Source organism: Bos mutus, chromosome 22, assembly GCF_027580195.1.
Source record: "Bos mutus isolate GX-2022 chromosome 22, NWIPB_WYAK_1.1, whole genome shotgun sequence".
Classification (NCBI taxonomy): Eukaryota; Metazoa; Chordata; class Mammalia; order Artiodactyla; family Bovidae; genus Bos; species Bos mutus.
Window position 1 is genome coordinate 11,184,182 of NC_091638.1, and position 17,570 is coordinate 11,201,751.

General features: G+C 46.6%; 1 protein-coding gene across 1 annotated transcript in view; it reads left to right on the forward strand.

Annotated features, from left to right (window-relative positions):
• The window catches only part of ITGA9 (integrin subunit alpha 9), a 366,537-nt gene that overhangs the window by 56,968 nt on the left and 291,999 nt on the right, over positions 1 to 17,570 (forward strand). The window contains 5 exon segments of the mRNA XM_070360514.1: positions 2,492 to 2,560; positions 7,493 to 7,630; positions 10,381 to 10,486; positions 11,608 to 11,702; positions 15,820 to 15,910. Coding sequence (XP_070216615.1) covers positions 2,492 to 2,560; positions 7,493 to 7,630; positions 10,381 to 10,486; positions 11,608 to 11,702; positions 15,820 to 15,910 — 499 coding nt within the window.

The following is a 17,570-nucleotide window of genomic DNA, read 5'->3' on the forward strand; positions in this document are numbered from 1 at the left end:
GAAAGCTTCTTCAGAGTGTTCTTCTAGACCTCTGTGTCTTCTACACGTTGTCATCTGAGAATGTTTTACATGACTGACTCTGTATTGTTTGAGGAATGATTAAGATTGACCCCTGGCATCATGGCATCCTCCAAAGTAATGGTACCTAGCGCTGCCCAACCCCAAACCCTCCCCTTCCCAAACCCTTTCCAAATTTGACTTAATGGAGCCACATCTAGTCCCAGATATCTTTGGGGATTTCTTTATTTTTAGGCCTAGATTCTCATATTTTTTGTTTTTCTCCAATGTTTTAGAACAAGATTGGTTCAGCCCAGAAGGTAGAGTGGGAATATATGGGTGTGTTTCCCTAAATTGTCTGTCCAGAGTGTAGAAAAGACTCCACAAATATAGGGCAGTCAGAATCCCTTTGGGAATCATGGCATCTGTGGGGCCTGGGATATGGAGAACTGTGCTTGTTGGATCTTTAGCTCCAGGCTAAAGGAAATCCAGTTGAGTCTGTCTAGAATGAGTCAGGAATCTGCATTTTAACGAGCTCTGTAGTTGTCCTATAGGTAAGACTGAACAGAGGAATGGTCTTTAGTCTGAATCCGTAGGGGTGGACACATGATAGAATCTGATTGTATCTCCATGGACTTGGAAAAGTGGATTCTGGAGAGGCCCAGGTGGACCGAGACCACTGTTAACTGGAGCCTTCAGCTAGGATGTCAGTCTGATCAGCAGATGAGGCGTGACTGCTGGGTGGTCTTGAGGGTTATTTTCCGGATCCTCCTCGGCAGGAGTTAGAAGTTGCCGCTCATGTTTCTGGGGCATGTGCCCCAGTCCCTGTTGACACAGATGTCATTTTCCTTGCAAATGAAGTCAGATAAAAATCCAGGGCCTGAGTACAGGGGAGGTGGACAAATGAGCTCTGATAACTTCAAGCAAGGCATAGGTCTTTCTGAGCCACATGAATTTCTCTACATGGTAGAGGAACAAAGCCAAGAGCTGTCCTCATATGGATAACCTCTTCTGGGAGGAGCTGCGTGTGACCAGGCATCTCTGTAGCATTGGCAAACGTGCCTGCCTCCCAGTTCACAGTGATGTGGATGCCTTAGTGCTGACAACCTCTTTTTTTTTTAATCACCAATTGATTTTAAATCACCAGTTGGTTTTAAATCACCAGTCAAGAAAACGTGATCTGATTGTATTGTCTTTTCTTCAGATGGCTGGGAAAACTGTGTAGTCCCTGTCAAGTCTTAGGATGAGAGTGGTACTTTAAACTGATAGAACCAGACAGAGGGCATCGTGGATCTAGTTAACAAAGACAAACATGAAGCTGCTGCTTTCAGCCAGAGCACATGAGAGGCACTGGGAAACTGTCATAGTTAGCAAGTCTGGTGATCGTTCCATATTCCCAGGCATGGGAACTGGTACACACTTGCTTCCTGAGGACCCCAGGATGGATCTCTGGCCTCCAGGATCTTGCTGGTCATCATTTCTGGTGTCAGGGCAAGAAAGCATTTGCAGTAAGATGGCGATTCCTTACCCCATGGGAGGCTCCCCAACACTGATTCTCATGGGACATTTGCTCTTCCTTTAAGATGCCACTTGGAGAAAAACTTACATACTCATGTCATTTAGGAAGTTCTGTGCAAATAGTCCTCACTCTGGTGGAGATTTATGGTGTACATGCTGATGCTAAAGGCTCTGAAAGGTCCCCAGTAAAGGAATTTGTTTAATTCTGTCATTTTCCAAACCAAACTCATATTTATCCAAGCAGATCTCATGAAACTAATGTTCTGTGGAACCACTTTGGAAAACTGCTTTGTCTAAAATTCTCCCATCTACCCCTCTGTCTTACAAAATTGGCCCTCCGTATCTGTATTTCCACACCTGTGGTTTCAACCAACCGTGAATGAAAATAGGAAAAAAAAAATCTAGGAATTTCCAAAAAGCAAAACTTGAATTTGCTGTACAAATGTATTTATACATTGTATTTGCAACTATTTACATAGTATTTATATTGTATTAGATACTCTAGGTAATGTAGAGATGACTACATGGTTATATGCGAACACTATGCTGTTTTACATACGAGGCTTGAGCATCTATGGATTTTGGTATCCCAGGGGTTCTGGACCCCATTTACTGCAGACACCAAGGGCTGACTTTATTGTGACACCTGCTAAGGCCCTAACTAACTGGAGTGAAGGAAATGTTTCAAGGAAGAAAATATTTCTCCCAGGAGTTGATTTTTTGGTAGCAATTTGGAAGCTCCTCGGGTCTTACTAGGCACAGCCTCCGTAGATGATGTGGTTCAGGAGGCATGGGGGTGATTTCTGCCTCAGGATTCAAGGATACTTTCTTTGTAAAGTTGGTAAAATAACTTGTCATCAGCTAGTGTAGGCAAACTTGTGTGTCTGTTCAGGCATTTAAGTAGGACCCCCAGGAGAATGCTGATAAATACCTGGTCATTGCTCACTTCTTACCTGGATTCTTTTTCCTTCCATAGGTTTATATTTTTAGAGCTGACCGAAGATCAGGCACCTTAATTAAGATTTTTCAAGCTTCAGGTAAAAAGGTGAGATCCTTGGGATTAGTGTCTTTTTGTTTGTTTATGAGGTGTCATCATGTCGGAATCAGTTCTTATTTAGAAAGTTGGCTTAAAGGCCTGTTTGTGCCCTGCGTTTACATGTTGGTTCTACTGCATGTTGGAGCCTTGACTTTCTCAGCATCGTGTGTGACCTGCAGAATCCTGGATTCATGCGTGTTGTAGAGACAGGTAGCAGGATGAGTTTGTACATGAGCAAGTTATAGCACAGAAGTCTTAAAGGTTGTCCATGGTTCAGATACTCCTCAGAAAGACTGTGTGCCCTATTTCTCTCTGCCTTTATCTCTCTGCCTCTCTGTCCCTCTCTGTCTGCCTTTCTCCCAACTCCAGAAAGATCAGGCATTGTTGAGTACAGATATATGACCGATTATCTTCAGAGGAGGCCTGCACACAAGTGGTTCTCCCTCTCCCTTATCTCATCAACCCAAAGCTGCCCCTCCTTCTCACATCCCGAGCCCTCTGCCCTCATTGCCATAGGGACCGTTGCCCCACAAAAACCAAACAAAGATCACCCGGTTCCTTTTAGGACTTTGAAATAGAAATAGCTGGGGAAGGCTGCCCTGAAATTAGTTCTGGCAAGGTTTATCTGCCTGTGTCATCATGTTATCCTTACCCTCTTGCTAATTCCCTCCCCATTTCCAGTAAGTTTCCATTATATTGTACCATGTTCTGAAATTAAGCCAGGTAGATATTCCTTTGATCAACAAGTACCATTTTTCATGGGCTTATCAGTGGTGCACACCTTAGCCTGGCTTCGGCTGGCAGGATTGTTTGGTGAGACCGGCTGCACTAAGAGGAGGCAAGTTCAGGCAGGGAGTGAAGGGGGTGATTTGGAGGCTTGTCTTGGTGGAGGCCTTAGTGAGCTCCAGGAAGAAGCACAGAATACCTGGGACTTGGGAGGGAGATTCGAGGAGATAGGTAGAATCACCCTTTGACATTCCTATCATTACCCTAAGAAAAGTCGGGGGTGGGGGGCGGCGCGTGGAAAATGATTGTTTCCTTCCTGGGTGGGCCGCGCGCCCCAGTTCCGGTCCTGCCGTGTCACACCTGCCTCCTGCCAGCCTGGCACCATCGTGTATTGTTCTGCTGGGGAATCACATTCTGAGTTCCAAAAGTCCCACTCACAAGTAGAGCTTTTTTTTTTTATTTGCAGTTTTAACAGCCTTCATGTGTATTCTTAGTATATAACTGTCATAACCTTTTCAATAAAACGTACATCACCCGACCCAGTTCTGCGAGCTTTTCCCTGAGAGCAGCGCTGCCTTCCCCCGGGAACTATGCTGGCCTGTGTTATTTTAACATTTCCAAAACCCCAAAGCAACAACACTGGAAAAAGTCTGTGAGTGATTCTGCAAAAAAAAAAAAAGGATTTCCAAGCACCTCTAAAGTTAGAAAAGAAATAACCCCCATGCCGTTTCTGAGAAAAAGAGTTCCAAAGAGCAAGTAGGGGTAAATGTAGCCTAACATTTTAGTTCTTTCTCCAAAAAAAATCAGTGGGTGAGTTTTCCTGTGGAAAACCCTCCCTCCCTTTCCTCCCCTTCCAGTATGCTGGGCTTGAAAGCATGAAATTAAGGATTCCTTCTCCCCCCATACCCTGCCCCAGCTTTATTGAATGTAATTGATATATAACACTTTAAAGGTGTACAGCATGACTTGATACACATATATATTGTGAAATGATGATCACATTGAGATTTGTTTGCACGTCTGTCACCTTACATAACTACTATCTTTTAAGGACTCTTTAAAGTGAATTGTGGGCCTTGAACCCCCTGTCACCCCATTTTTAGAGTGTCTTCAGATTCAGCGGTCACTGTGCCTCCCCTCTGCTCCCTGTGTCCCCACCTCCGCTGCCTGCGCCCAGGACAGACCCAGCTGATGCTGGTCGTCCTGGTGGAACCAGCCGTCCATAATTGTGCCCTTTCTCTTTCTCAGAACCCTCCTGGTTTGCATGATAGCTGTCATGGCCGCCCATCTCTGCCTGAGTTGTGGGCAGGTTTTGGGGAGCAGATTTGAGAGTGGTGGCATGACAGGGAATCTTCCTGAGGATGTGATGATTTGGGTTCCAGCACAGACCAGCCTGCAGATCAGCTCGAGTGTCCTCATTCTGACACAGCGGGGCTTCCTGAGGAGGGGACCAAGGGCCAGCTGTCTCCCCTCCCAGCTTCAGAGCTGCTGTTCATTTTCTTCCAGGCTCTTCTCGCCCTCTCCTTGAATTGTGGTGGCATCCGTCCTTCATTGTGCCCTCTTGTTTCACCATCTTCCAGCTTTACCCCCGTCATCATCTTGCTGATTTTGAAATAGACCATTACTCCCTTTAGATGTCTTATTCTGCTTTTGTCAAAAGAAATGAGAAATTCTTGTCCCTCTGACTTCTCCATTATTACAGCGGGAAAGGACATGACCCCAGACTTTCAAAGGATGTCTTTGCTTTACCCCTGTGTCTGGAGCCACACTTAAAGGAAGGTTCTGACTCAGGAAACCCCCAGTGCACTTCTGCTTTTGTGTGACCAGAATCTGGTCAGAGTCCTGTCTCCTGGCCTCACCGTACGAGAGACAAAACCCCAAAGGGTTGTGGTCTTCACTGGTTGGCATCCTTTGTCAGGTGCACGTACGAAATCACCAGTACACGTGCAGTTCTGTTGCTAGTAGAGACATGTGCGTGCACGCTCAGTCACTGAAGTTGTGTCCGACTCTTTGTGAGCCCATGGACTGTAGCCCGTTGGGCTCCTCTGTCCATGGAATTGTCCAGACAAGAATACAGGTGTGGATTGCCATGCTCTTCTCCAGGGGATCTTCCCCATCCGGGGATTGCACCTGCGTCTCTTACGTCTGCTGCATCGGCAGGCGGGTTCCTTACCACTAGCACCACGTGTATCCCCACATTTCCAGGTTGTTGGGAGAGCTCTGATCTGGGAACACGCACCCCAAAGCGTGTCATTGCCCTATCCAAGTTTTATTGTGTTAACTGAGCATGTGAAGTGTTTATATGTCAAAACTTAGATAGGAAACTTCACGTACGGGGATTTCTGATTGAACACTGATGAAGATGCCAAGTTAAATAGTCCATTGGAATGAAACAAATAGTTCCCCTGGGACTCAGCCAGAGAGAACAGCCAGGAACTTCGGTCTTCATGGCCTTGCCTGGGTCTTAGCGGTTTCTCTTATGAAAGTCAAGATAGGGATATTGGCAAGGCCACTGAATTGGTGACCATCAGCTGGTTTCTGCCCCCACCTCCATGATTCTGAAACTTCCCCATGCTCTTCTCCCTTGGGAAGGGGCGAGTGGGAGTGGGTGGAAGTGGCATTGACACGTGACTGAGGAGGGACTTCTGAGTCCTGTCCCAGGCCGAGTTGCAGGAAATGGACCAAAGTACCCTCCACCTCTCTCAAACTCCCCTGGGTTAACTGCCAAAAAACAGCAAAAGAAAATGCTTGTTCATGTCTGTAAAACCAGAGCCCTTTTACTTGAAAACATTTATTTTAAAAGGATAGCTTTTTTTTTTTTTTTAATTAAAAACAGAGGTCACAGCCCTTGGAAAGGACACAGCCTACAAAAATTTTCATTTGGTCTGCATGGTATGTTTATTTATTATTTTTTAATATGAATTAGTTGTCAGCATTTTAAAAATAGGCAATTCAAATAAAATTTTAGAGCTTCAGTTTCTCTTAAAGGATGAGACAGGTGGCCTTTTCTGGGTCAGTCAGGAGTTGACTTCCCCTGGGTGGAAGGTGCTCCTTTCACTGGGCCCAGGGACTGATCTGCCGCGGTCCCCACCACTCTCTGTTGTTTCTTAGACAAATGGGCTGAGCGTCACTTGTCACCGGCCAGCATGCCTGTGCTGTCATTTGCTTTTCTCTTTACTCCTATTATATCACCTGTCTGGATCCCATCGGCTTTTGCGTTTGAGACCCCTGATTTAAAATAACAGGTCCTGAGTCAGAGAAAGACAGATATCGCATTATATCATGTATAGGTGGAGTCTAAAAGAAGTGATGCAAATGAACTTATTTACAAAGTAGAAACAGACTCACAGACTTAGAAAACAAACTTACGGTTCCCGGAGGGGGAGGCGGAGGGGGGTAAATTAGGAGTTTGAGATTAACATATGCACACCACTATATATCAAATAGATAATCGACAAGGACCTGCGGTATATACAGCACAGGGAACTGTATTCAGTGTCTTGTAATGCCCTGTAATGGGAAAGAATCTGAATAATCCATCACTGAGTCACTTTGCGGTCCACCTGAAACTAAACACTGTATGTCAACTATACCTCGATTTAAAAAATGGTAAAAAAATAAATAAATAACAGGTACTGGATAGAGCTATGGTTAAGCCAGTATAACCTGGCTGTATTCCCTCATTCATCACATAATCTTATGAGTTGTACGTTCTTCTGTTACTTCAGCTCACACCTTCCTAGCCAGTCTTCAGTTCTGCCCAGGACTGGGTGAGCGTAATCTGTTTCTCATGTAACAGTTTATTTTCATGCCTGCCTTCTGTTGTGAAATTCCATATTCCTAACTTGCTTGGCCTTGTCAAATGTCTGATATATGAGGCACTTTTATTATGGCTATTACCTATGTCTGCAGGCTTAGCTTGCATTTGTAAAAGCAGAGCCTCGTGCTCCAGGGATTGGTTCATTTGTTTCCCCTTTCGTGGGGCTCCAAGTCGGTGGCATGGGTCTCCCATTGACTGGGGTCCCCACACGGCTGCCGGGAGGGGTTGGGATCCACTGTTGCCCGGGCGTTCTTGCTTCCCGGGCAGCACAACTGGTGCAGCCTCTGTGGGGCTCAGGAGCAGATGCTTGTCAGGCTGAGGGGCTGGAGCGAGGTGGGGGCCCCGTGTGTGAGGGCGGACACTGAACGCTTTGTCGCAACTCGACTTGGTTGCAGATGGGCTCTTACTTCGGCTCCTCCTTATGCGCAGTTGACCTGAACACTGACGGCCTCTCCGACCTGTTGGTGGGGGCCCCCATGTTTTCTGAGATCAGGGACGAAGGGCAGGTCACCGTCTACATCAACAAAGGAAATGTGAGTACAGAGCTGGGCAACGTGTGGATGGGGTGAGGGAAAGAGACATTGGCCTGAGGAGTAGTGACTGAGACCCATCACCCAGAGGAGGTGAACAGACCTGCTTCCTACCTTCAGAAAGCTCCGTGTTTCATCTATGGCAAGTTATATGCAGTGTGATGACTGCAGACATACAGGGACCCAGAAATATCCAGATGCTAGCACTGAGTGCTCCTCGTGTACCAGGAGCTGTTTCTCTTGCTTCCTGTGAATGATCTCAATGACATATGCACATGGTATCACGGGGTCCCCATTTTTCAGGTGAAAAACTGAGGCTCAGATAGGTTAAGTCACCTGCCCCAAATCACACAGGTAAAAAGCAGTGGGGCTGAGATTTGAAACGTAGGCAAACTGACTTTGGGGTTAGCATGTCTCATCTCTAGGTTATGCCACCTCCGTGGGAGTATGTACACAGAGAAACCTTCTCAGGGGACATGATGGCTGGAAGGAACCTTGAAGAAGAATAGGAGTTAGACAGACAGGTGGGAGTGGGCTGGGAGCTGGGCCACGTAGATTGAGGTGTCAGGCAGTGGGACCACAGTTCAGCATGGTGGGACTTGGAGGGGGGCTTAGGTGGGGACAGGCTGTAGTCACGACGTCCCTTAATCTGCAGAACTGGGAAAAGAACATGGGTGGGTCAGAAAGATGTCTCTGCAGCACAGGGGAGGCTGGGTGGGGGCAGAAGCTGAGGGACTACAGTGTACCCGTGGGAGCAAGAAACCAAAGAGAAAGCAGAATCTTTTCAGGATCTAGAAGAAAGAGTATTCAACACGAGGGAAATGGTTCAATGAACAAATCCTGTGACCACCAGCCTTTTCGCTAACTTGAGAAAATGCTTACGAGATAATCAGTGGCAAAGCAGGATAAAAACCGCATATACAATCAACCTTTAAAAATATACAAAATACATAAAGTTAGTAACAGATCTCTCTGGGTGGTGATGCTTGGGTAGATATTTAGTTTTATCTTTATACAAATAGTGAGAATGTAATTCTTTCATAATCAAAAAAGTTAGTAAAAGTGTACTTATAAGCTGTGACTAAGATGTTAAGTTAGTTAAGTAATCCTCATTGGGAGGGGGTGGTGGTATTTAGCTATAGCTAGGTGGGCAGATGCCAGAAAGAAAGGGAAGTGATTTAGAGAGGAGCCAGGGGATGTTAGAGCCTTGGACTTTCCTGGATGTTTGCAAGCTCTTTGGGGAGATGCCTCCTGGTACCTGTTGCAATGGCACCTGCTTCTATACTGACCTTCCAGGAAGGGAGACGGGGCAGGAAGGGGAGAAGGGAGGTAGTCATTATGGAGATGAGAGCAGTCAGCATTCAGTGGCTGCCGGCCACCGTGTTTGCAGGAGACTGACTCAGTGTTTGCACGGGTGTGAACTTGTCAGACCATAAGGTGGCCAGCCCAACAGCCCCAGGGCATGGGATCTATGAGCAGGATCACTGCCCAGACCTTCTGCAGGCACATGGCACCCACACAACCTATGGTCAACCAATGTTTCTTAATGCCTTGGGATTACCAGAGTACCAGGGTATGCTTATTTCTGTTGAACTTCATCCTATGTGATGAAAGGTTTCAGGCAGTGTGGAGCAGTGGGAAAAAATGGTGACTTGCTCTTGAATGTTGGTGTTCCCACTTACACACATAGCCTGTGTGATGGGGACAAATAGCTTGAAATCAGCGGCTCAGTTTGCTCATCTATGAAGTGAGCAGAGTCATAAGGTCTTCCATATACAGTCACTGTGTGATTTAAATGAGGATGGGAAGATACAGCGCCTGGTACATGCCAGGAATCAGTGTTTCTCCTCTTTACCATGCTGATGGGAGGAAATCAGCGCATTGTGTTGTGGGGTGGGGGTTTCACTGGCTTAAGAAATCATCACATATTTATTTTTTGAAAGGTGTTTGTATATAATGGAAAAAAAGATTTAGTCATAACGAAAGCTTTGGGATGGCTTGTGGGTGTACCGTGGCTCTGAGTGCCTCTATGCAGGAGCAGGGTTAGACGTTCTTGTGCCTCAAAACGTTAGATTGTGTGTTAACACGCTGATGGTCACATGTCAACGATTTGGGGGCAGAGTGGGTGTGGCCCTGACTGCCACCATCACCACTGACCCTGCCCTCCGTTGGTTGGTGTTTGCTCAAGAAACACAAACCAGATATGAAAATGGGCATGGTTTTGTGTCCTGTTACCACCGCTTTCACCCCTTAACCAAGAACTACTGGCTGTAAGTTTTTCTGAACCACAAGTCCCTCTGTCAAGATCACTAATACATGCATCCTGCAAAACAGCTTTATAAATTTGTAGCAAAGGCACTGGAGATCAGAAATGAAAATATGTATTCCTTTAAAACAACTTTGGGGATACTGTGGGGAGAGGAGACCGTGAGGACAGGCAGGTAGGCAGGTAAATAGGTTGGTAGAGAGTGTTAGGACAGGGAGAGGTTTAGTCACTGGCCAACAGTGTGTCTCCTTCCCTCTAAAATGTGTCTCAAGTGATCAGAGACCCCGATGGTGCCCACGTGGAAGGGGCTCCTTTCGCCCGTGGGTCGGGGGGACGGTTGGGTTCCTGGGATTCTGCCCAGGTGTTTCCTGTCCATGGGTGTGCGACGGGGGAGGGCAGCATTCCCAGCTCTGTTTTTTCATTCTTTTTTTGGTTGTTCGGTTTGTTTTTGTTTTGTTTTCCGTTTTCCCTCCATCCTGTTTCCCAGGGAGTCCTGGAGGAGCAGCTGACCCTGAGCGGAGACGGTGCCTACAATGCACACTTTGGGGAGAGCATCGCCAGCCTGGGCGACCTGGATGATGATGGGTTCCCAGGTCAGTGAGCTGGCTTCGGTCCTCTTACTTGCCCTGGTGTGGGCGCTCCAGGCCTACCCGCCCGAGGGAAGGCCTGTCCACGCACTCGAGGCAGAAAATACCTGTGAGACCATGTTTTCCATGTAGACACAGGGCTAAGCCCTGACTCTGATGGAGTTTTGCTTCTGTGAAATCCCTCCTCGTCAGCTCAGTGCATAGGGGCTTCTGTGGCAGCCAAGTCTGAACCAGCTTCCTCTCGCCACAAACCTTTCTTGCTTCTGAGCTTCTGATGCTCCACGATGCTCTGAGAGCGTGCTGGACTGACTGAAGGTGTGAGTTTTGGGAGGGGTGGAGGTGTGTATGCACGACCTCTGGTTCTGTTTGGCCTGAAGTTTTGTTTTGGTCTGTTCAGTACGTCCTCCCATCGCTGTATGTGCCGGGTTCAGACACCAGGACTGGTGGCGGCCACGTCACTGGTGGGGAGGGCTGAGGTGGAAGGTGGAAGATGGGCCTCAGGCCGGGCATCCAGGCTCCTTTGAATCCATAATTCCACTGGCCGTAGAGGGCTCCATTCAGATATTGGGGACCTCTGCTTGAGGTTGGGTGGGTGATGCCCCTCACCCTTGACTTCCCGTCTACAGGCACATGACTTTTGTTAGAAGCAAATTGAAGAAAGGGAGAAAGATCTCAGCCTTGTCCCAGGAGTTGTCAGTTTGTGAGAGTAACACAGAGTTTTTTTGTTCTTTTTTTTTTTTTATAAAATGAATACCGTTTTATATAATTCCTTTACCCAAGGATAGAGTTGACTTTCTCAGCTATGCAGTAACCATTGTCTATGGAACTGTCTTCTCTGATGGACAGACATTAGGGTGGGTGGTTGATATTCACATTCTTTTATTGCACAAGTTAATAATTTATCCTGTGAAGATGAGGTAGAAATTTTTCTGGTACTAAACTCTTCTCAACTTCTATAATTTTCTTTCTACTTTTTTTCTTTCTGCTGCTAAGAGATCGTGTGCTTAGTTTAATGCCTGAACAAGTAACAATCAAGAACTCTCTAGGCATCCTGTGGGAATTAGAGAATCCATTCTAACATTATTCCACATGGTTTTTCTAACCCAGAACTGCTTTTCTTCCCCCAGATGTGGCCATTGGCGCACCCAAGGAGGATGACTTTTCGGGAGCAGTGTACATCTATCACGGTGATGCCAGGGGGATGGTCCCTCAGTATTCCATGGTAATTGGCGTGAGAATGTCTTGGTCGCTGTTCATACATTCATTCTACAGATGCACACAACATCCAACATTGTTCCTGCCTTCTTCTTCAGCCCCTCCAGTGAAGGATGCAAACCACTGATACTGCTTCTTAAATCTGAACATATTTATAGACTCCCACATTTGCTCATATCTAGGGAGGCATTCTGCCTATAGAAGATAATATCCAAATTCTTAGCCAGAGTTAGAGTGGTTTATGGAATAAGAGGAGGCTTGCCTTTTCTGGTTACTGTTTTGTCAACCATCTATGCTGAGCCAACGGATTATCCTGTAAAATATGACTTAGAATGACAATGGTCTGTGGAGGAGGGACCTGAAAGCTGTTCATGGGGCTGTTGTCACAAAACTGGTATTAAAACTGTCAAAGCCCTGGCCTCGTTCCCCTGGACTTGGGAACGTGGAAGTGGTGAGTTCTGTTTTTTTTGCTTGAAGTTCAATCTTGCTGATCGTGTCAAGCCTAGCTCCTGGGAAAAAAGGAAGTCCCTTTCTGGACAGAAGCATGATCAGGATGTTTGTGGATGTCTGTGTGTGGAGTGGCACAGGCCTGGGTTCTTCTAGCGAGTCAGCAACAGAAAGGGACTGAGTGCACGTCAAGAAACTTCCAATCAGCCCATACTGATTTACTGAACGTTTATTACTGTCTCGCCCTCTTCTACTCAAGCTGACACTTCTCGTCACCAAGAAACTTGCCTCATATCTTGAATATCAGGAAGGAAACCAAACTCTGAACTGAGTCCTCTTCTTATAAAGTGTTCTATACAATGAAATAGGAAGTATTGAAACCTGTCCATGTATGGAAGTCTCTAGGTAGGAAAAGACTTTACAAGTTGATTTTAAGGGGTAGTACCTACATGTTAAGTTCAGTGTATACATTCCTAATTGTGCTTCCTGCAGCAGATAAGAGTCAGCTGATTGAGGGTCAAGGGCTGGTTGGTTGGCTGCCAGTTGAGCCCAGGTTCCCTCTTCTGGGCCCCCTGCTTGGTTCTGTGATTCCAGCAGGAGGCAGGTGCCGAGGGAGGTGCTGGTGAGAGCAGGGACGCTTCCTGATTGTCTGCTCTGCTGTCTTACCTTCAGTCCTCATCACAGCCGTGTGACATGGGCACCTTTGTCATCCACCTTTCCTATATGAGGTGACTCTAGCCCAGGGAGGGGAATTGACCTGCCCATCGTCACCAGCTAGGAAGTAGCAACTTGGCCACTGAGACTTTGCCAGTTTAACTCCCAACCCTTTTATTGCAACCACTACCCTCAACTCCACATCAGAAAAAGGAACACTGAGGGGAGCTCCGTTGGAAAACAGAATTAGGGAAGCTTATTTTGCTGGGAGGCATATTTACTCCGAGGGGCCTTCATCTACATGGACCATGCTCCGTGCATTAGAAACAAGTAAGTCCGAGTCTTTGTGACCCCATGGACTGTAGCGTACCAGGCTCCTCTGTCCATGGAATTTTCCAGGCAAGCATACTGGAGTGGGTTGCCATTTCCTTCTCCAGGGGATCTTCCTGACCCAGGGATCGAACCAGGGTCTCCTGCGTTGCAGGCAGATGCTTTACCGTCTGAGCCAGCAATGATTAGGGTGAGAAATGAGTAATAGTGGGAATAAACTCCTAGGGGATTCAGCCGATGCAGCAGGAGGCAGAGGGCTCCGGGGGAAATGTGGGGGCCACATCCGTCCCCAGGGGCTGCTCTGCTGTGGGTCAGGGGGCTCTGTTCCCACTGTCACAAGCTGAAAGTCATCCAGGGAGTAGGCATCCTTGGGCAGCCATCGAGGTCACTCTCCACGCTTCCTCCTGGAAGCTTGTTGCCGGACCTGGGAAGCTAATTGCACAGAGAGGCGATTACAAGTTGAGAGACCCCGCTTCCCCTCCTCCTGCGGCCCTCCTGTGTTTTGTGGTGTTGCTGGGAGGGATCCCTGCAGACAACTGAAGTATACATTTTGTGGTCAGCGCGGATTGTCTTTATAGGAAGCAGGGATCAGCAGCTGGATCCGTCCTGCCTTTGTCAGCACGCAGCCTGGCTCGTTAGCTCTAACAAAGAGAAGTGGTTTGGGGCTCTTTAAAAAAAAAAAAGAAAAGGAGCAACCAGTGATTACACGTTTCCAAGCTCCTAATGTATATGTGATAAGTTTCATGATTTTAAAAGAAGAAAAAAAAATCCTTTAATGCCAGATTGTCCAGGGCCCAGGCTTGGACAGAGCGGGCATTGTGTGGGTGAACTAGAGGAGGAAATCAGAAACAAGTCTGGGCAAGGGGATTGCTTTTCTTTGGCCCAGATTGGTATTATTTCTGCTGGATACATTGTGAGATCAGGGTCTGAAGTTCTTCCATATTACTCTGTAACTCATTCCTCTTCCTTGAGTTTACCATGAAAAGTGTTGATTTTAAGATCCTCCCGTGCCTTTCTCAACTTGAGAGCCCCCCGGGCATGTCCCCGCAGCCCCTGTGATCTCTGTCCTGCCATCAGGACACCGCATGTAAAGCTGATGAAGCGGAGGTTTCCCAAGGCTCCTGGTTTTCATTTAGAGTTATTAGCACCAAGCGGACTTATCTTCCTGGCTTTATGGCATAATGGCCTGCAGATGTCTGTGGGATAACTTAAGCCTGCATCGCCACCCCCAAAAGGACCACCCCTTCACTCTTCCCCGCTTGTCCCAGCCACAGCATATCTCAGAAATGCAAACTCAGGGCAAGCTGCTGCTCACATCTTTGGACCTCAGAGCAAGATGCTCCACTTCAAAATGTGGCTTTTAGGAAACACACAGACGCACATCCATGTTTGTTTAGACAGAGCCACAGGGGAACGTAGGGCTCTGTCTGTTAGCGAGATATTTTTCTTCAGTGTTTCCTGCAGTGCTGTGATTTTTACTTTAAGGCTTGCACGCTTCCTGTTGGATGGTTTCACTGAGGTGGCAGGAGGAGGGTTATTTGCAATTATTGGCTGCTGGGGAAGTCCCTGCTATCTCATATGTAGGTCCTTTAGAAACCCTCACCCCCACCATACTTGTGACTTCTTTGCAGGCAAGAAAGTCCCACGTGAGCCCTGGGTATGTATATACCTGGGTTTGACATGAAGGCTGCTGTGTGGCATGAATACAAAGCATTTCTCTTACCATCCACAATGAGGGCCTTGGGAGGGAAGCCTCACCAGGGAGACTGTTTAGAGAAAGGGAAGAAGTAACAGGTCAGATCCCAGAACATGGCACTTTCGTGATTCGAAAAGTTCGGCATCTTTGTGTGGAGCTGTGCCACACGAGTGTGGGTGTATGACAAAGGCTGGGTGTACAATAAATATTCTTGAACCAGTACAGCACGTGCTGTGTTAGCACAGGTTGGGCTTGACGACGAAGAAGAGATAAGTACAGATGCTGCTATGGCCTGCTGGCAGAAGAGCTGTCAGTGCTGAATGGTTGGTTGAAGGCTGCCTTTCAGGGCAGCTTCAGCTGATTTTTTTTTTTTTTTCCGAATTTCCTTCAGTTTACAAAAGATTCGGGACCATGGAATTTTAGATGTACTAGGTAGAGCTGTTTCATCCTGCCTGTGATTCTCAGGAGCCTGCACATCCTCTGGTTGGCTTGATGGAGAGGTGGTTTCCACGTGGTCGTCTTTTCTAGGTGGATGTGTTGGGACTGGGCTCGCGTGTATACCTTAGGAGTGTTCCATGTTTAGTACATGTTTAGGTAGAGAGATGTGAGGAGAATGGGTTCTGAGGATTCCAGCCAGCTAGACCTGTATAAAAACAAAACAGAACTTCCTGTAGAAACGGCAGTTGACCTTAATCCATTTGGAGCTTCATTCAATACGTCAAAACACTAACACATTCACCTAGGCAGTTTGTTCACTAGCACCGAGCTGAGAAAAAGTTGTAAATGGTGACATTTGACTCAGGCAAGTACTAATAAAGGAGTGTGAGGTCTTCAACTGCCTGCTAAAGCCCCCGATCAAATTCAGACAACAATTTTTTTTTTTCTTTGACCAACTTCAAGACCAAGTGACCGAGAGAAGCTGGGCTAAAACAGTCACGGGTTCTCATTTGTGACCGTGCTCCTTCTGGTGGCTCAAGCTCCCTATTATCTGTTGCAGAAGCTGTCGGGGCGGAAGATAAGTCCGGTGCTGCGGATGTTTGGTCAGTCCATATCGGGAGGCATTGACATGGATGGAAATAGTTATCCTGGTAAGCTATTTTTCTTGAAAGACACATGAGATAAGCCAAGATAACCAGTCTGGTAAGTGTGGTCACATCTATTTAGGCTTAGAAAAATTCACACAAGTACAACAGGGTGTTTTGCTTGGTGTTTGCTTTTTAAGATGAAAGTAGTGTTAAAATTAATTTTTTTTTTCAGTTTTAAAATGATCTGCTCTGAAGGGTTTAAGCACCAGGAGGGTGGATTTTTGTAGTGATTTCCGTGGCAGCAAGTCTTTCTCATGAAGACAAAAAGCCCTCTCCACATTTAGAATATAAGGAGTGAAACCTCATGTTTTCCGTAATATTTGAGCATATTTTGAGGTGTCTTCCTCTTGACAGGGGAGAAGGAGCAACCCCCACCCCCACCCCCCAAACACACACACAAGACAAGTATTGAAAGAAACACTTGGAGCAGGAAGAAAACCATGTTCTTTACCTGACACAGAAAACAGACCTTTGCCATTCAAGGCTGGCTGGCTTGTCTTCAGGGTTAATTAATGCCTTGTGGTGGTTGAGGCTAATTGAGTTAAAACGTACGATTTCAAACCCCAGTCCTCAGTCATATCTGGTTTAGGTGAAATTGACTGGGCAATGGAATAGTGGACCCTTTGCTGTTTGAAGGGGATGAAGTAGGCAGGGTGAGGAAGCAAAGAGAAGACGTGAAAAAATCCCAAATCATCGTGGAATTCAGAAAAAAAGTCCCTGAAACTGTAGGTCATCGTGCTAGCTTGAGAAAATGTTTCTTTCCATTTAAAATGCCTCAGAAGGATCTGTGGAAATGGATGAAGTTCTGTACAGGGTACTGAATTTCAGAGTTTCCCATAGACAGGAGTTTTGATCATCCTTGTAAATCTGCAGAGCCAGAAGGAGTGGGAACAGAAAAAAGGGTCAGTTTTGAGGTCTGTTTCCCTCATAGCTTACTTGGTAAAGAATCCACCTGCAATGCAGGAGACCTGAGTTTGATCTCTGGGTTGGAAAGATCCCCTGGAGAAGGGAAAGGCTATCCACTCCAGTATTCTGGCCTGGAGAATTCCATGGACTGTATAGTCCTGGGGTCTCAAAGGGTCAGACACGACTGAGCGCCTTTCACTTTCACTTCTTCACTTTTCCCTGTAGACCATCCTAAGTCTTTACGTTTGAGAAAGCAGTTCTTATTCTGGGCAATTTGTGGCTGTCCCTAAACAATACTGTCCATTGGTTTAGCAGTACTGTCCATTGCTTCCCTGTGCGATGTGCATTATAAAGTTACCCCCATAGGTAGTTAGAGATACAGGTGTCTCCCCCTTTTACAGACAAGGATGCTGAGCCTCAGAGAACTTAGGGTGCCAGAGACCACATTGTAGTGCGAATGAGGGCTCAGGCTGCTCCTCTATATTTGCACAGTGAGCAGGTGTGGTCACACTTCACAACACACGTGGATTTCTTACCTTGCAGTTTTTCATAAGAGAAATGGCAAGTGCATCAGATTCTTTTATGTTCAAATATCCAGGCAATTAAAAAAAGACTGTTAGAAAATAGCAAAATTAACATGCACACCCAAGGGCAGGGATTTTAGCAGTCCTGCAGTCCATGGATACACTCTTTGTTTTTCCTAATTGAGGGCATTTGTAGATGGAGGGATTCAGACGCTTTTGGGTTAAGATGCTTG